The sequence below is a fragment of the Equus asinus genome, chromosome 12 (assembly GCF_041296235.1).
Source record: "Equus asinus isolate D_3611 breed Donkey chromosome 12, EquAss-T2T_v2, whole genome shotgun sequence".
Classification (NCBI taxonomy): domain Eukaryota; kingdom Metazoa; phylum Chordata; class Mammalia; order Perissodactyla; family Equidae; genus Equus; species Equus asinus.
In genome coordinates, this window is record NC_091801.1 from 41,763,558 (window position 1) to 41,783,811 (window position 20,254).

Consider the following 20,254-nt stretch of genomic DNA (forward strand, 5'->3'; position numbering starts at 1 on the left):
TTTTACTGTAGGGGTTTCATTGTGAAACACGGATCCTTCAGGGTCCCAGTACAGAGTTCCTCTTCCTGTAGGGATAGTAAAACCCAATCCTCTAGGTTCTAGAGAAGCTCCCCACCCATCCTCACATACCCATCAACTTAGGGAAGCGGTACACCAGCCTCAGCGCTGGATGCTCATTGAGCTTGTTCTGAACTCCTTCTTCTTTGTGGAAAACGAGGCATTGTGCTTTCCTTTATATGACCTCAATTTTGCAGGTACAAGAATGCTTGATATAATTTGTCTTGCATATCCAGGCGTTTACAGTGGAAGGTTTTTCAGATTAGCTACTCATGCACAGTGCCATGCCTTATTTTATTTTTTGTTATGAACAAAAAATGGTGCCTTTAGAAAACATAGATAAGCATGTGGAAAAGATACAAAATTTTCATAAACCAGACGTCTATATATTACATTTTAAAGAGTTTGATCGATAGATTTTCAATCTTTTTTACTATGTATTTGTTCAAATAATGATAAATATTTTTATTTTACCAAAATTAAGTAATATCAGACACAGTGCCTTCTAACTCTTTTTACTTAAAGATACTTCATGGCTATATTGTCCATGTTATTAAACACAACATTTATTAAATACTCATAACTTTTATTGCCTCTATTTTGTACTATTGGATTACTTCAAATATTTTCTGTTAGTCTTCTAATATTGGATGGTTATGTTTCAAATATTTCAAAATTAAAAGCAGATTTGTGATGATTATCTAAATATTTTCTGATGTGTGGTCTATGTTTTGGCTTATGGTACCTGCTTGATTTCTCTCCAAGGGGAGGTGGTTTTGTATTTTAATTAGGCATGCATCTTCGTTATGCACATCAATTTATATAGAACTATTTTAACCCACCACCGAACTTGATTGTCACGGTAGATGTGCTGCTTTAGTCAACTGGAAACAGAGTAGCTAAATCCCAGATACTCTGGAGTTGGACTGTCCAACACAGTAGCCATTAGCCACATTTGGCTATTGAACACTTGAAATGCAGATAGTCTGAATTGAGATATGCTGTAAAAGCCGGATTTTGAAAACTTAGTACAAAAAAAGAAGATCAAATATCTCATTACTAAGTGTACACTACGTACATATTGAAATGACAATACTTGGAAATATTGGCTTAACTAAAACAAATCATTAAAATTAATTTCACCCGTTTAGTCTTACTTTTATTTTTAGTGCTTAGGGGACTGCTGAAGGGCCAGATGGTGAATGGGAAGTTCCTTTTGATGGCGAAAGTACACAACTTTATTCCAAGTGGAGACAAAGGTTGGAGTTACAAGCTGAACAGGTGAAATCCAGTCACATTCGTCTCTCCATCTGACGTTGGGAATGGATCCACAGAATGGAGATGATGGTTTCACCCAAGTATTTTCGCAATTAGGAGCTCCCTTATGAAATAAATGCATATCTAGCCAGGAAAATAGTCCATTTTTATTCTGGTCTCACGGATATGTACAGGAGAAGAAATTAATAGTAAAATGATGTGTTCATACATTGTTGTAGACTTTCAAAATACGTTTTTAAAACAACAATTTAATGAAACACATTTATAGCACTTTTTCCATTCTTGAAACTTCCAAAAGTGACTTTTTTCAGATTGAAAACAAAAATGAATTTGCCTCAACTTTTGTTATATTGTTACTAATGAGATCAGAGTGAAAATTATGTCTTAGAAACATAATATCTTAAACATAATAATGATAATCTTGAACATAATAAAGATAATATTAAACAGTTGTCTTAAATTTACCAAATAAATAGTTGTGCTATTATAAGATAATACTATTCCTATTGTTTCTCTCTTTCAGGATCATATATGTAACTTCAAAATTAAATCATCCCCTTTAATTTTCTCTTTTCCACGGCCCAATATTTTCTCACAGGACACAATGTGTTATCATCATCTACCCGAAGTCTATCCTATTGCATTAGTAAGAAAAACCAACTTAACAGCAGCAGCAACGGATCGACGAGTATCTAAAAGCTACGGTGCCTGGCAGCACATTGTGAAACCCTCTGTCATGTGCATTATGGGTACATCAGCCCTTTATGTTCTCACAGAAACATCTTTATATCTACAAGTTTTTGCTGCAACTATCTACTTTTGTTTTCTAGCGTAGTACCATTCAAACTGCAATACCTGTTTTCATTCCATTTTCCAGAATGCCTAGGTACAGTTTTTGAAAGCACATTTTAAAAAATGTACATTGAAAACTTCTATTATGATCTTTTTTTGGAGTAGTGAACCTTTTCTCAAGTATTTTTAATTATTTTATATTTATAAAAATATATTTTGTAAATATCAAGTACCCTATAAAATATATGTATATTATGTTATTTAAATAGAACCTAGAATACTTGACATTCAACAAATATATACTGAATGAATAACTTTTTTGATGACTTTGGCAGTCCTTAGTGGTTGGCTAATCAATTTCCATCCCCAAGGATGTTCTGCCTCTCCCATCTACCAACTGTAGAGGCAGGCATAGTTAAGTCTCAGTGCGTCAGCCTCATTGCCCTTAGAGGGAATCAAATGACACAGCTATGGATAATAAGATGTATACGAAAGTCTGCAAGGGGTGGGCATGAGAAAACTTTTGCTTCCTTATGAACAGGGCAGCTATAGCTTGAACCATTCTCCCCGCTTCTTCCTGCCCTTTAAGGTTATTCTTACTGAAGCCATGGTGATCATCTTAGGGTCTTGGGGAGAGGCCCTGAGAATTGCAGATACAGAAACTGCAAGATTATTGAACTGCTGTGGCTATTACCATCACTACCAATTCTGCTTAGGTGATGAAAAATAAGAAAAAAACTCTAATTTGTTTAAGCCATTACTAGGCAGAGTTTCCTTGATAATGACTATGATAATAAATAATACAATGACCAAGATGAAAGTATTATTGAGAGCCAGGTTGTAGACATCACTCAAACACAGTGACCGCACCAATTCTTTGTTTTATCGCATTGCCTCCTTTTCCAGTCCTCTTTTCCAACTCTGCTTTCTTGGAAGGGAATTCATGAGCTGTAATACTTGAGGACATTCTCCTCTGTAGGTTTCAGGATTTTCTTATCTGCCATATTCACCACCCGTCCAGGAGCAAGACCAAAGAAAATCTGCCTTGGGTCCTTTCGAGTAGTAAGCACTTTGAAGAGTTCATCTTTAGTAACGTCAGGTAAAATATAACCATACTTCTGGGCGAGTTCAAGTCTTGCTTCAGGAAATTTGGCCGGATCCGCCAGGTCACCACGATTCTTTGCATCAGTATAATATGGCACCAGTGCTTCAGGTGGAAGCATTCGTTTTGGAATGGGTTGTCCACGCAGAAAGAATGGAACAGGTTTGCAGAGAATTTCTAAAACAATTTTTAATTTACAAAAAGAGAAATGCAAATGTTGACTATTTTATTTACATGATGATTTTCTTTTAATAATGGTATTTTATAATCATTAATTTTTAAATATGACCAAGATGAGAACTTAATTCCAAGAACTTTTTTAATTAAATAAGCTTGTTTTAAGTAAACAAATGGAAATGCTTAATTTTCAAAAGTTTGTATCTTGAAAGTCAGAGTTACTCCTGGGTTACCAACCATTAGTGAGTTTCTAGACATAGGTAACATTGTATTTAAGCCCTGTGTTCAAAACAAAAACAAAACCTTTTTATGACCTACTGGCTGAGGTCTATCAGAGGACAGAGCCCCACCAGCCACAGCACTAATAAGAAATCCTGAAACAGAAAACAGAGGTGTCGAAAGGGCAAGTCAAAGAGCCATGAGGACTTTACAATCCTCACATGCAGCCAGCATGAGACAAAGAGGGAGAGAAGAAAATGACTGCAGAGCAAGCTTACCCAGACTTCTGGGATCACAGAAGGCTGTAGTAACGACACCACCACTCTCTTCGATTGCAGCAATGGCTCGTTCCGAAGCCAACTGTACTTTCGCCTTAAAGGTATCAGCACCCTGTAACACGTCAAAATAGTCTGTGAGTAGCTAGCTTGGCTACAAGTAAATTAACTATGGCAAGCTTCCTTTTTACACTGTGTTTTCTCCTCCAAAATGCCCACAATGTAACAGCAATTCCTACTTCAAAGACTTCTGCTTCGAGGTCCTATCAAATAACATCAAATTCTTTTACATTTTCTAGGCCCCCTTCTTTTACCAATTTTCCTTCCCTGTGAGCAGAGATGACTATATTTTCACTTGATGTATTTCGTAGACACCAATATAAGCACCCATTCCCAGTACTTCGGTAATAGTTGGCTGTTTAACCCTCCTAACAACCCTATGACAGAATTATTGCTAAACCAACTTCACAGATGGCGAAACTGAAGCACAGATAGGTTAAATAACTTGCCCAAAATCACAAAGCTAGGATTCTAACCCAGACAGTCCAGCCACAGTATGTGTTCTTAACCACAACATTACGCTGTAGGATACAGATCATGGCTTATCTTCCTATCCCTTAATAAGCAAGAGGCCAAGAGAAGGTTAAAGAGGGGGACGAGTGGGCTAGAATCAGCGAAAGAATAAAATATCTGAGCTTTGGAGGGGTCACCCCCTCTAGGAAAAAAGGGAGCAAAGGACAACAGAAATTCACTTTGCATTCGTTATTGACTTTATTACAGCCTCTAAACTGACAGAAAATAAGTTTACCTTTCCCTACCATGGTCAACACTGAAAAATGTAGTCCTGAACTTTTTTAAGTTCTACTTTTGATCACTTTAGTTAGGATGTGCTATATTTTAATTTCAAAACAGATTCTGACAAAAATAAAAAGATGGCATCATTACCATTCTTTATGTAGTGATAAGAATTTTTTCCTATTTTGGTGTGGTTGAAACAAGCTGGCTCCCAATCAAGTTCCTTTTATTAATTATGAACCTTTAATATATTTAAAAAATATTCCATCAATTCTAAGATACACTTTTTCCATCTATGATACCGACCTGCATTTTAATAATTATGGTACGTTTGACTCAATAAAGTAAGGTCTTGCCATATTATTTGTGATTTTTTTTTTTTCTGCTGAGGAAGATTCACCCTGAGCTAACATCTGTTGCCAGTCTTTCTCTATTTTGTCTGCGGGTTGCTGCCAGAGCATGGCCGTCGACGAGTGGTGTGGGTCTGTACCCAGGAACTGAACCCAGGCCACAGAAGGGGAGGGCGCCAAACTTAACCACTAGGCCACAGGGCCAGCCCCTATAATTTGTGATTTTTTAATTACTATTCCATAGATTGCTTGACCACTCCCCATCCTTGGACATTGGGGTTAGTTTCAGTATTTTAAGTATTATAAAAGCATTTTTAGGAATGTCTTTCTATCAGTTAGGTTTATTTTGTTTTTCCTTGAAAACATATCTTTCCAAATTGGTAATTTTATGCTGAAGGATCAGAAAGTCTTATTATCCACTATTTACTACAAATCTGAAATCAATTTACAGAGCTGTAAACGATGTGGAACTGTACTTACACAACCACTGCCCTGGTGTCGTTTTCAGGATTAGTTTTGTTAGTTTAATAGACACATACCTGTGAGTTGCTGGGATGCGCAGTTTAACAGCTGAAGAGGTCACGGATTTTTCCATGTCAATTTACATGTGCATTCCCTTATACACCCACAGTAGGATACTGAGACTTAATCGCATATTTGGTAATCTATCTTCAAATCATCTTATTTGAAAATCCTTTATCCATAAGGTTTACTTTTTCAAAGGAATCTAAAAGGTTTTTCCGTAAACATATGCCTCCCTCTAGTGGACACTAAGTTACTCACACAGTTACATTACTGACAACAAGAAGGAGGAGTAGTTAATTAACAACACGTTTATTTGCTTATGAAATTCCTGGCCAACTTCTATAAATAGAAAAGTCCTTTACTGCGATTAGAATTGGATTTGATCCCTTTCCTCCATAAATACTGAGTTATTATCATGAGCCAATATTTCCAATATTGCAAACATAGGAATGAATCACAGTACCTGCTCTCAAAGAACTTACATCACACTGAGGAAGACAATGAAAAATAAATGCATTACTTAGTAATAAATGTCAGGTGTTCATATATTCAAAGAAAAAAATACTTCGGGCAGAGTAATGCAGACAGAGTACGACTATGGGGGAAGCGGGTGGGGGCTGAGTGTTCCTTTATAAAAGAAAATCAAAAAAGACCTTTCTGATATTATCAGATCTGAACAGAGAACCAAAGGGAGGGAGGGAACAAGCTGAACGGACACACGGGAGAAGAGCATTCCCGGACCATGGGAACAGAGGCCCCTCGACGTCATCATGCTGGCTTTCTAAAACCACAACTGAGTATAAACACAATCACCACTATGTAATGGTTATAACAATTCAAAAGGGATAAAAACAAAGGAGGCAGAGTATAGATTATATGAAAATCAGAAATAGCCTCCTATCTAACTCCAAAAATACTAATCCAGACTTACCTCCTCTACCAGCTGGACACCATAATCCCTTTTATATGGCTGGATGGTCACACCTCTCCCATTGACAAGCTGGGTTAAGTCAATAGGCTGAGTAGGATCAACTCGACCCAAATCAATAAGATACTGCAGCCTGTTGAGACTCAAAGGCTGATACTGGCGTCTGAAGCTACAAAACAAGAGAGTAACAGTTGGAAAACTCAACTCTCTTCCTCTAAGTTCTCCAAATCAACTTAAAAGTTTTGTTCTCTATTTTCCTCCAACAATTTAGATGGTAACAAAATAAGACCCTCCTGACTACAACAGAAACGTTATACTGCTTGATTTTTGGTAATGAAACAAAACCAGTATTTCCTTTATTTTGCTAAAAATAATTTGCCTCTTAAGCATTTTACTTCACTCATTTACACAAATCAACAAACAAATCTGGGGAAAATTTAACCCACTATCTGAATTATGCATTAATGGAACTCAAAGTAACCATGGTAGTTGTCATTTATTGGGTAATCACAATGAGCCAGGTTTTTATATATATTATTGCTAAGCCTCTAAACAACCAGGAGAGCAGGCATCATTATCTCCATTTTGCAGGCTCAATGTCTGGGCTTTTTTCCCTACTATTCCAAACTAATCGCACGACTAAAGATACTTCAGAGGAACAGGGGCAAAAGTTTGCTTCAAAGTGACTATCAATTTCTACCAAGCTATTTTTTAGGTGATTCTCAGCGAAAAACAGGGCTTTCTACTTTAAAAAGCAGAACAACCTACCTATGTCCTTCATTAAACCCGTATTTTGGGATTCGTATGTAAAATGGAGTCTGGCCTCCCTCAAAGCCCAGTCGGGGCCGGGTTCCTCTCTGTCGTTCTCCTTTATCTGTCGCCTCTGCCACATCTTCTACCTCTTCTCCGCCCCCTCGGTCGTCTTTCCTAAAGGAAAGAACAAAGTTTTATGATCTACAGATGCCTTTTTATAAACTGTATCTCATCTTTTCGCTGTATATTTTTTGTTACACTATTTATTCATCCAACCAACCAGTACTAGCTAACACTACCTTGTGCCAAGCACTGTCCTAGCTGCTCTAGCGTCCAAACACTCTAAATCAGCATCTTTGCCTCTGAAGATGTACCTAATTCTTGCAACCAAAGCGCAAGCTGTGTTTCAAAGGCAAACTTCCAAGGATGGGATGGGGATAAGGATTCTACAACAGGCTGGAACGGAAAAAAACCTAGAGTTAAACATCCACAACAAACAAAGCTTACATGATAGTTAAGAAATTTTATTTTGGAATTGTAAATATGTCATTGCTACCCATATATTATTTTATTTAAAGATTAATTTTTAATAAAGAAAACATTTTTCTTAATTTACTTCCTGTCACTTCACGAAGGCAACGGACTGATTTTCAAAATTACAGTACGCCACCTAACAGCTTTTCTGGCTGTATTTAGTGATTTGAAGAGACATCTAACGGAATGAATCAATTCAACTCTTTCCCATGAAGCTATACTGGAAAAGTCCTTCATTTTAATTCCAATTTTGAACGGGACAATCATTTTGCAGTGCGACTTCGCTCCTACGCCCTAGCATAGTTATGCTTTTAAGTATAAACCGTATTACGAGTTGAGACCACGCGAGAAGATTTTCCTCTGCAGTTAAGGAGAACAGGGACTCAGAAACCCTACCTCCATCCCAATACCCTCTGGAATAAGCAGTCCCCGGAAAGCGCGGGCAGTGCAGGGCCGCTTCCATCGTCCCGTGCGCCAGCGCTTGCCCGCAACGCCACCAGCCACTTACCAGTTTCCTGGAGCCCGGATTCGGCTTTAAGTTGGCCAGGCTAACCCGGGGCAGGGTCCGGAGCAGGTCCCGAGCCCTGGACCCACGTGGTCTGGGACGCTGCTTTACGGCTGCGGCCCCGCCCCTGTCGCAATGCCGCGAGCGCGCCAGCGCCCTGGACTCCGGCAGCGGCTTCGGAAGCTTTAGAAGATTGACATGTCGGTGTTGCTCTGCCTTTTTTTTTTTTTTTGGTAAATTCGCTGCAGATGTCTTCATGGTTTGAGAGATCGTGGCTTGAGCCCGGGCTTGAACGTCCGGTGTTCTCTTCCGCCACAGCAAACGCGCACTGCAAACGCTGCAGTCTGCGATCCTCAAGAGGCAGTGTCTTCTCTGACCGCGCCGTGGAGAATGAGATAACCTGAGCGCAGAATTACTAATTTTGAATTTGGCTAATTAAACACAGTGAGATTAAACAATACTCAGAGTCCAGCTAGTAAAATGCCTGGCTAATACTAACCTGTGTAATGAAATTCAACCTACGCACTCCCATCAGCGTGCTTCTACGTGTACTGCATTGACCCACCGAGTCGCTGAGATAACGAACTTCACTGAGCTGCTGCTCGTGATGACAGGTGCCACAGGAGCGCTTGGCACGTGTCATCGCTGTGTTGTCAGCCTTATTCGATCAATCGCTTGTGGAGGTAGATGTTACTACCTTTTACGGACCGGGACGGTAAGGGTTGGCAAGGTCGGGTAGCTTGACCAAGGTCTCACAACAAGCGGCAGAGCCAGGACTCACACTTACACTGCCTCCTAGTAGAACAGTAGTGTTTCCTAGGATATAAAATTGAATATCTGCAGCATAGAATACATAACATTATTTTCAAGCTAAAAAATAGCTTCCCTATTTTTGTCTTAAGTGAATGTGGTATAGAAGACAAGGTTCCTTTCTTTTTCTTTCTCTTATTCTTTTTATATTTCACTTGTCTCGCTGGGGAGTTGTTCTTTCTGGTTCCTCTTAGTGATCACAAATAGTGAAGGAGAGAAATTTTTGGAGGGGAGCTACTTCTATGTTTAATTAAACCCTTTTCAACTTATTTTAAAACAAGTATAAAATACTACAGAAAGAAAAATTTGCATTCATGCTTTATTTAAGCAATATTTATGAGCAAGACACTGAAACTTGTTACTGAAAAATATACGTGGATGAAGTCAAACAAGATCTTGCTCCCACGTTGTTTGAAATCTAGTAGGACAGACTTTCCCAAATGGAGTATTTTATAAAAGTTAAAAAAAAAAAGTACGTCTCTTGTGGACCTAATAATGCAAATTCAAGAAAAATACAGATATATGAGTTCTATAAAACAATGTGAAGATAAAGTCCAGACTCTATTTAGAAGTACAAAATACTGAAAAAAAAAAAGCTAGTTCCTGCCTTTAAGAGGTTTTACTTCAATATATTTCATAATCTTTTCTTTAGAATTTTCATACTTCTGAGAGGAAAATTACAAAATATGTTGCAAAACGTGCCCTAATCTACAGAAATATATACAATTTTTTTCTCTACCTAGAAAATCGTTTGCATTAAGTAATGAACTTTCGGATGAGTGTTAACACCAATAATGTTTCTCATGGAAAAAATGTGTATTGAATAGATGAGATACAGGAAATAAAAAACAATGTGCTGCATTTCTTGCAAGTAGATGCTCTTTGTTGTGTAGGTTATATAATGTTATTGGTGAACATCCGTTAATAATAGTGGAAATAATTGTTTGTAGTTAACTGTAGGCCGTTTGTTTATCCCATATCCAACATGTTGATGAAGCATATAAAACTGTCAAAATAATTTAATGAGTTTCATCTGTGTTTTAAGAATGTAGGTTAAGGTGTGTGGTGAATAAGTCATCAACCCTTACCTGAAGCCTATAGTTTTACAGCATCATTGTCATTGCATGATAATACTTATTAAGCACCCACCTGCTGGGGGTGTTGTGCTACACTCTGTTTAAATGATGTTAATGAGACCTTGCCATAAGAAAACATCTCAACGAGAGATTTAAAGTCCATCCTAATTCCAGTCCCAGTTGATAGTGACTACTGAATCATTATGTAAAAAGAATAAAACAAGCCCTGTAAAGATGGTGTAATTTGAAGTTCCTTGGGAAGGCCTCTTTCTCACACACTCCCAAATAATTTTCCCCTACCTATCCCAGTGCCTTAACAGTCTGCCAACAGAGATGAATTCTTTTGAGCTCATTATTTAGAGTTAAAATTCTCAAGGTGGGTAGAGAATGAGAGAGGGGGATGAAAATAAAAGGGGATAAATTTATCACATGAGGTACTTGGTATGAACCATAATACTAATACACCGTGAAGTGAAGCATCTGATCAATTTAACCCTCTGTTTCTGAGATTAAAAAACAAAAACATGCATATAAAACTCTCCCATCTAATCTCCCTAAATGAGATCACACATTAAATAATATTTGGCAGGGATGGGAACAGGAGGAGGAAGGGAATTTCAGTTATTAGATTATTACTGATCTTTACCATGAGCCAAAACCAAATCATTTTTATTTTTTATTTATTTATTTATTTTTTAAATTTAAGTGCAAAAGCATTGAAGAGCTTTACTACAAATTACAACCTAGAAACACGTTAACTGAACAATTAAAATTCATACAATCAGATTTAGATATATAACACCACAAAGTAGGAAGAGAATTACAGTACATTCACAACACAAGACAGATACATGAATTCATTAGAAAATATTGTAATAAATAATTCATGAATTATAGAGCAATTGATTTATGCATAAATATAACTAATTGCCTAACAATCAGTTTATATTAACAAAATCTGTCAAAATCAAGGCAGCCAGAGTTTTACTAAATTACTGCGACAATGTAAATACTGCCATTAAAAAACAAATACAAGTATTTGTACTGTAAACAACTAAAAAAATCAGTCTCACTAAAGTTAGTATACAATATAAAATTATCATTAGCTACCAGAAATGGTTTAAACAACTTTACTGAGCAGGAGTTTTCTAAAAACAGAGGCACTGTTTTTCCTTTGCCTTCTTTTTTTTTCTTTTTTTAAAATATAAAATACTTGAGGAACATTCAAATAAGTACAAAGCACATAATGGTTGCTTTCACCTTCATTAAAAGTCTGCTGAAACTGGATTTTTCAGAAAATAATTAATAAGTAATAACTGGTAACTAAATTTATAAAGTACTTTGAAAGTTTAACATAGAGAATACCTTAATGGAATCACTGGGGGGGAAGAGGAACCCATAAATTTCCCTGCCTTTCCAAGTTTGTATAATCAAAAGGGAACTCAATAACTAGAAACATTTTGTTTCTTTTAAAAGTTAGGAGTTGATCATTACCTACAAACTATCAAAAAATATTTAATTTACTATTTCTGACCAAAAATAAATAACACAAGTACTAAAACGCGGCAAATTAACTATAATATTACCTATAAAACTACTGAGCACTGTGAAGTCAATAGCAAAATGATCCCTGATTTTATGAATCCTGTCAAGTTTTTGGTCAGGTCATCTTTTAAATGATATAAAAGTGTTCTGTAAGTATCCCTTTACTATAAACTTCTCAATCAATTTATTAATGTAAATATAGTGTGAGGAATAAAAAAGCTCAATACAATATAAATATTATGTAATGCCTTCAAGCCCCCAAATTTTTGCAAGTAAAATTCTGTATAAAGAGGTCAATAAAATTGTGTTGAAACATTAACTTTGCTTTTCACTGGGGGCGCGGGGGGCGGGGAGGGGAAATACATTAAATCATCCAAGTTCTGGCCCTCACAAAATATGGCTTAATTCTTTAAAAAGAAAGATGACCCTGACATCTGCTGTTTTGCAATCTATTATGTATACTTTCTTGGGGGGAAAAAAAAAGAGCGAGAGGATTCATACCCTAGCATGCAGGTAACATTAATTGCTGAAGAGGGTTCAGTATGGATCGAAGAGACCAAATATCTACTTGGTTGTGTATTTTCCTCTCTTCAGTTTCCTTATACATATGTAAGCAGTTTTTCAATGTAATAGCTGAAAATCTCTTTAGTATTACATGTATATGTGATTATTAGATACACACAAACACAAGTGTAAAAACACAAGTATTTGACAAGGTGCACTTATTTTTTAAATTCAGCTTTAAGTATTCCTTTTGGACTTAGGAAAACTGGCTTAGAAAAATGATCAGAACCTGACTTTTAACAGAGCAAAGGGGCACTCGGAGAAGTGTGAACATATGAAGCAAATCCCCAATCTTTATATGGAGGCACATGCTTTATAACATTTTACCACTAAAACGGCATACTCCATAAATCCAACATGGATACTCTGAACCACATTTTAAAACTGCTATATAAAAATTACTGGTCTCTTTTATGAGGCTAGTAAAAGTTAAAATGCACTGCCCAGCTTCTAACTGCCCAATTAGTAGATTTTACATTACTGAAAGTTCAAAACAGCTTCAGTGTTAAATATTTGTAAATCTATTTAAGACCCTGAACAAACTGCAAATTTGGTTATTAGCAAAATGATAATGTATCGCTCACCAAAATGACATCTGTAATTCATTTTGATAAACTGAAAATGTTTTGAAATGTCACAGCAGGAAATACATTAAAGTTACACTGAGGTTTTTCAATAGTAGGAGTCTGTCACAATCCTTAAAACTTAAAGTAGTCATAACATCAACCAACCAGCACATTTAAACCAAAATGATCATTCTCAAGCTTTGTCTGTGGACATTATAAACATGCTCTAAGTTGCATTCCAACTTTCTTTTCTAATCTTACACATTAGCTTATTTTTCAAATGAAAAACAAAATTAAATTATTTTAATAATTAAATTTAAATTACTTTTTGTTCTTAGTATTCCATCTTATATTAAAGGATTTTATAGCTCCTGGGGTTAACAATGTGTCAGTTTTTTTCAAAAAGTGTATACCTTATAAACCCCAACTTCCTGCTACAACTGTTAAATGATAAATATTAAATTTCATTATACATATCATTTAAGGTTTTCTTGTCTATTCCTGGTGGATGCACTTGAGTGCATTTCATATTCATATTCTATATTCATAGAATGCACTGTAGTGTCCTAATACTGTATATATTAATTTTTCTTAGTATGGAGATAGCTGCGTATTTAAACTCTGATTGGTTGTTTGACGTACTTACAGTAACGGTAAGTATGTTAGGTAAAAATGTTTAAAAACTATTAATAGCATATTTCCATTATAAGATGGTTTAACTGAATGGCTGGGGTGGTCTTTCACCTATAAAAATGTTTCACTTGACAATTACTTGTTTTCCCACAACGCTTTATGCTATTGACTACTAAAGAAAACCTGAATCTTTTTCACCTATTTATACAAGGATTAAATACAAACTATCAGAATTAAGTAAGCAACTATATAATTCTGTCCACAGTGAAAACCCTGAATAAAACTTTTTTTCAAAAGGCATGTAAGTGGTTTTTGAACTGCAAACTTTCATGTCTCCTGTCAGAGTGAGCATCTGTAATTCCCACGTGTGTGTATACAGACACACAAACACGCACACACACACACACACACACACAAACACACGCACATACACACGTACAAACACTTTCCTAACAAGTAATCTACACAGGCTTGCTGCTGTTTTTGCAGCTGCCAGTCCCTGAATCTGTCATACTATATAACCCAGTGTCTGGTACTCGGAGTTTCTTCGGAGGAGGAGTCTTCAGTGTTCCAGATCTTTCTTCTACCTTGTATTCTAAAGTGCCGTGAGGTACCCCATAAATTCCTTGTGCTTTGGAAGCACTCATTTTTCCACTCATTACCATTGCAATAGCCTCTTCCATTATTTCATGATCATACTGCCGATAACGGCCACGGTTTTTCCTGGGCTGCTTATTATCTTTTCGATCCAATCCATCTTCAGTATTTTCAGAGGTTCCATCAACTGTTCCATTTTTAGAATTAAGACACAAAGGAGAGAAGTCCCCGTGTAGAAAGTAAGAGTCAACACTTGAGTGAGTTACGGGCCCAGAACATTCTATTTTCTTCTGTTTAGGGAGTATATTTTTCAGTTTTTGGAGAGCTGATCCTTCTGGGACTGGAGAGGTTTTGGAAACTTGATACATAACATCCAGCAGACCAGGACCATCAGGTTGTGGTTTTGAAACAGAACTTACTCGTAGTTGAGGAATTTTTAACTGTACAGTAGGATGTGAAGTTTCATATTGTAGGCTTTCATTTTTTTCTTTAAATTGAGCAACCATCTTCTGTAGAGTTAACTGATGGAGGTAACTGGAAGCTGTTGGGAATTTTAATCCTGAGGTTTCAAGTAGATTGAGTTTACTTTTTTCTGTGCGCTCTGCTTGAGCTCTTGCCCACAGGGCTACTTTTTGCAGCACTGCACAAGTTTCTTCACTGTCTTTATATGAGTAACTATCATTGAAATCTCGAGTTTTGTTTTTAAAAGATGCAGGCTTCCCTGCTGGTAAGGCTTCTAAGTGGAGAAGTAAAGTTTTTTGAGGTATGCCTGCTTTATTTCTGTCCAGTGCTCCAGACTGAATGTCTTTCAAAGCTTTTGAGAGCAAACCATCTGCAAACTCAGCACTTCTTTCCACATAGTCCTCTCTGTTTCTCTGTAGTCTCCCAGCCATTGAATTTTCAGAAGGATCGCATATGGATGACTCTTCAGATTTTATGCTGGTTTTCTTTGTAGAGAGATCTAACACTCCATCCCCTTGCTGAGTATTTTGTTCTTGCATTCGATTCACAGTGAGGTCTAAGGGGCCTTCCTGTTCTTCCTGAAGGGAGTTTTCTGCTTGATTCATTTGAATACTTTTACATATTAGACTTGGTCCAATTGAACCATTTCTATTCTCTTGAATTTTACCACTTTTTGAAATATACTCAATTGCAAACTGACGTATCATCTTTTTCATTAATTCCTGAGCAACTAGGGGAATGTTAGGATCACAGTTCTGAGGAAGATCTTTCTTTCGAAAGAGTGCATTTAGGTAATTTTCTGCTTGGCATTCAGTCTTTCAGTGTTGGACTGGCCCTGAGATGATAGTTCCTCTGTTGGTGTTGACTGTGAAGAATCAAGAGATGGTAGACAATCCTTCAAATAAACTCAGGTCTCTTCGTAGCCGTGGTCCATAAAGCCCTTCTAAAATACTCTCAAAACCTACACAGTGCATGAGACGGTGGCGCCAAGACTCGAGTTCCCGCCGGCATCCTCTCCTCTCCGCCGCGCACCGAGGGCTCCGGCACCGGGCGGCGAGGGCAGCGGCCACTCTCTCTCTTCCCTTGTCCATCCGCGTCCCGCGTCCCGTGTCCCGCGCCCTCATTTACATACGAGCGGCGCAGGCACGAGGCAGGGGCGCGAGCCCCGGAGCGCCAAAAACAAATCATTTTAAGAATGAGACCAAGAATAGACTCATTTTGTAATGATCAAAGTTGAGGAGCAGAAAACAACCAGAGATGTGCGGGAGGAAGCCAGGGGCAGGAGGGCAGTGAATCCCTTTGATACTGGGAGAAAACCAATTCCGAGAGAGCCAATCAGAGGGCACGGGAAGGGGCTGGAAATAAATGTCACCTCGACAAAACCTACCCACTTGTATCAAAGCTTGGCCCTGACTTCAAGGCCTTCATTCACAGCTAAATAGTTTCTGTTTTAATTTTATTAAAGTATACTAACGCATACATTTGTTATGAAAAAAATCAAGTCATACAAAATAATAATGAGGAACAAAAGTTCTCCACAGGTAATTACTTTTCACTTTTTTTTTTATTTCTTCCGGGGACTGCCTCCATATTTATAAATTAAAGGATCTCAATCACTAATTGTTTTATCAATTTTTGACATTGTGGATTCACTTATCTTATGACAGGTGAGGATTTAGATAATTTAAACTATTTCCTCTTAGTATTTTAGTTATTTTATGATAAACCGTATAATTTAAATAAGGTAAGTACTTCAAACATCTGTTTTTTGGATTTTCAACTGTCAAAATTATACATTAGCTCCTCACTCTGTGCGAGATGAAGATACTTACACACCTAACCTCTCACACTTCTTTGCTCCTTCTACTTGCCAACTTCTGTTAGCTATATATTTTCTTTAACATTGTTATAGATTATAATGTACTTATACACTTTAAGTGATCATTTAGGGTAAATAAGAAGCTACAACAATTACTGTATTTGCTCTCTCTAGAACACTTTTCATTATTGCCCTCTTTCCTGGCCACAAAGAACTGGCTTTCAGGCTGACAAGCTTTCTTTAAATTCATGATCACAAACCTTAAGCCGGTCATCCTTTTCCAGGGTTTTAGGAAACTTACTTTTTCGCTCTCCGCGATGACTATTTTGTATGTTCTCTCTTGGCCAATGATTTTCCTTTATACTTCAGAAAAAAGTCACGAGATAGGGAATTTCTCCCACATCCCACCACGAAATGTACAATCCTTCCTACAACTGCATTTATCTTCTGCATCATAGTAAAGAGAAGGAAGTGGCTTTTCTTCTGTTAATGTTCAGTCTTTCCAGCTGTGATATGGACTCCTACGTCTGCCACCTAGTTAGGGGTTTAGTTGTTTTCCGTATCCCCTCTCTTTACTGCATCATCAATCTCTCCTCAGGCTGGATGGTCTCTTCATCATAAAAAATGTTGTAAAATCGCTCATCTTAAAAAAACAAAGACAAAACACCACTTTTCTTTACCCCGTAATCCCTCTCGCTGAGCTTATTTCTCTGCTTGCTTTCATAGCAAAACTTCTTGAGAGTTCTACGTGGACTCTCTTTTCCTCCTCTTTGATTCATATGTTTTCCTATGAATAACCTCCATATTGCCAAATCTGATAAGAAATGCAAATCAAAATCACAATTGAGATATCACCCACAAATGTTAGGATGACTATTACCAAAAAACAGAAAATGGCAAGTGTTGGCAAGGATGTGGAGAAATTGGAACCCTTGTACACTGTTGGTGGGAATGCAAAATGGTGCAGCCACTATGGAAAACAGTATGGAGGTTCCTCAAAAAATTAAAAGTAGGGGCTGGCCCGGTGGTGTAGTGGTTAAATTCAGCTCTCTCCGCTTCTGCAGCCCAGGTTTGCAGGTTCAGATCCTGGGTGCAGACATTCACCGCTTGTCAAGCCATGCTGTGGTAGCAACCCACATATAAAATAGAGGGAGATTGGCACAGATGTTAGTTCAAGGCCTCTCTTCCTCAAGCACAAAGGGGAAGATTGGCAGCAGATGTTAGCTTAGGGCCAGTCTTCCTCAAAAAAAAAGAGAAATTAAAAATAGAGGCTGGCCTGGTAGTATAGTGGTGAAGTTCATTCGCTCCACTTTGGCAGCTGGGGTTTCATGGGTTCAGATCCCAGGTGTGGGCCGACACACCATTCATCAAGCCACTCTGTGGTGGCATCCCATGTACAAAAAGTAGAGGAAGATTGGGGCCAACCCGTTGGCATAGTGGTTAAGTTCGTGTGCTCCACTTTGGCGACCTGGGGTTCGGAGGTTCAGATCCTGGGCATGGACCTAGCACCATTCGTCAAGCCACGCTGTGAAAGCATCCCACATACAGTAGAGGAAGATTAGCACAGATGTTAGCTCAGCGACAGTCTTCCTCAAGCAAAAAGAGGAAGATTGGCAACAGGTGTGTTAGCTCAGGGTCAATCTTCCTCACCAAAACAAACCACATTAAAATAGGCTACCACATGATCCTGCAATTCTACTCCTGGGTATATGTGCAAAGACTTGAAATTAGGATTGTGAAGAGATATCTACACTCCCACATTTATTGCAGCATTATTCACAATAGTCAAGATATAGAAACAACTCAAATGTCCATCAATAGACAAGCGGATAAAGAAAATGAGGAAAATGTGGGATATACACACAATTAAACATTATTCAAACTTAAAAATTAAGGAAATACTACCATTTGTAAAAGCATAGATGGACCCGGAAGATATTATGCTAACTGAATACCATTCACAATCGCAACAAAAAGAATAAAATACCTCGGGGTAAATTTAACCAAGGAAGTGAAGGACCTATATAATGAAAATTGCAAGGCCTTTCTGAGAGAATTGGATGACGACATAAGGAGATGGAAAGACATTCCATGTACATGGATGGGAAGAATAAACATAGTTAAAACGTCCGTTCTACCTAAAGCAATCTACAGATTCAACGCTATCTCATCAGAATCCCAATGACATTCTTTACAGAATTAGAACAAAGAATCCTAAAATTTACATGGGGCCACAAAAGACCCCGAATTGCTAAAGCAATCCTGAGAAAAAAGAACAAAACGGGAGGCATCACAATCCCTGACTTCAAAACTTACTACAAAGCTACAGTAATCAAAACAGCATGGTACTGGTACAAAAACAGGTGAACAGATCAATGGAATAGAATTGAAAACCCAGAAATAAAACCACACATCTATGGACAGCTTATCTTCGACAAAGGAGCTGAGTGCATACAATGGAGAAAAGAAAGTCTTTTCCAAAAATGGTGCTGGGAAAACTGGAAAGCCACATGTAAAAGAATGGAAACTGACCATTCTTTTTCACCATTCACTAAAATAAACTCAAAATGGATCAAAGACCTAAAGGTGAGACCTGAAACCATAAGGCTTCTAGAAGAAAACGTAGGCAGTACACTCTTTGACATCAGTATTAAAAGGATCTTTTCGGACACCATGTCTTCTCAGAGAAGGGAAACAATAGAAAGAGTAAACAAATGGGACTTCATCAGGCTAAAGAGCTTCTTCAAGGCACATAAAACAGGATTGAAACAAAAAAACAACCCACTAACTGGGAAAAAATATTTGCAAGTCATATATCTGACAAAGGCTTGATATCCATAATATATAAGGAACTCTCACAACTCAACAACAAAAAATCAAACAACCCGATCAAAAAATGGGCTGGAGACATGAACAGACATTTCTCCAAAGATGATATACAGATGGCTAATAGGCACATGAAAAGACGCTCATCATCGCTGATCATCAGGAAAATGCAAATGAAAACTACACTGAGATATCAACTTACACCCATTAGAATGACAAAAATATCTAAAGCTAATAGTAACAAATGTTGGAGAGGTTCTGGAGAGAATGGAACCCTCATACACTGCTGGTGGGAATGCAAACTACTGCAGCCACTATGGAAAACAGTATGGAGATTCCTCAAAAAACTAAAAATAGAACTACCATACGATCCAGCCATTCCACTACTGGGTATCTATCCAAAGAGCTTGAAGTCAGCAATCCCAAAAGTCCTATGCACCCCAATGTTCACTGCAGCATTATTTACAATAGCCAAGACATGGAAGCAACCTAAGTGCCCATCAACAGATGAATGGATAAAGAAGTTGTGGTATATATATATACAATGGAATACTACTCAGCTGCAAAACAGAACAAAATCATCCCATTTGCAACAACATGGATGGACCTTGAGGGAATTACGTTAAGTGAAATAAGCCAGTTAGAGAAGGATAATCTCTGTATGACTCCACTCATAGGAGGAATTTAAAAATGTGGACAAAGAGAACAGATTAGTGGCTACCAGGGGAAAGGTGGGGTGGGGGCGGGCACAAAGGGTGAGATGGTGCACCTACAACACGAATGACAAACATTAATGTACAACTGAAATCACACAAGATGGTAACCTATCATTAACTCAATAAAAAAAAAGATATTATGCTGACTGAAACAAGTCAGTCACAGAATGACAAATATAGCATGATTTCTCCTACAGGAGGTATCTAAAATAGTCAAACTTAGACAAACAGAAAATAGATTGCTGGTTGCCAGGGGACGGGAGTGGGGAAAATGGAGAGTTGTTGTTCAGCATAAAGTTTTAGTTATGCAGGATACATAAGTTCTAGAGATCTACAACATTATAAACTTA

The 20,254-nt window shown here is 37.6% G+C and overlaps 1 protein-coding gene and 1 pseudogene across 1 annotated transcript in view; both read right to left on the minus strand.

Moving 5' to 3' along the window:
• Nucleotides 1–332: 332 nt before the first annotated feature.
• LOC123283956 (large ribosomal subunit protein uL15m-like) overlaps nt 333–20,254 on the minus strand; it is a 64,954-nt gene continuing 45,032 nt past the window's right edge. Inside the window, 6 exon segments of the mRNA XM_070481345.1 lie at nt 333–3,406; nt 3,904–4,015; nt 6,502–6,667; nt 7,267–7,373; nt 7,375–7,425; nt 8,294–8,662. Coding sequence (XP_070337446.1) covers nt 3,069–3,406; nt 3,904–4,015; nt 6,502–6,667; nt 7,267–7,373; nt 7,375–7,425; nt 8,294–8,662 — 1,143 coding nt within the window. The 3' untranslated portion in view covers nt 333–3,068.
• On the minus strand, nt 14,742–15,815 carry LOC139039910 (ligand-dependent nuclear receptor corepressor-like protein; annotated as a pseudogene).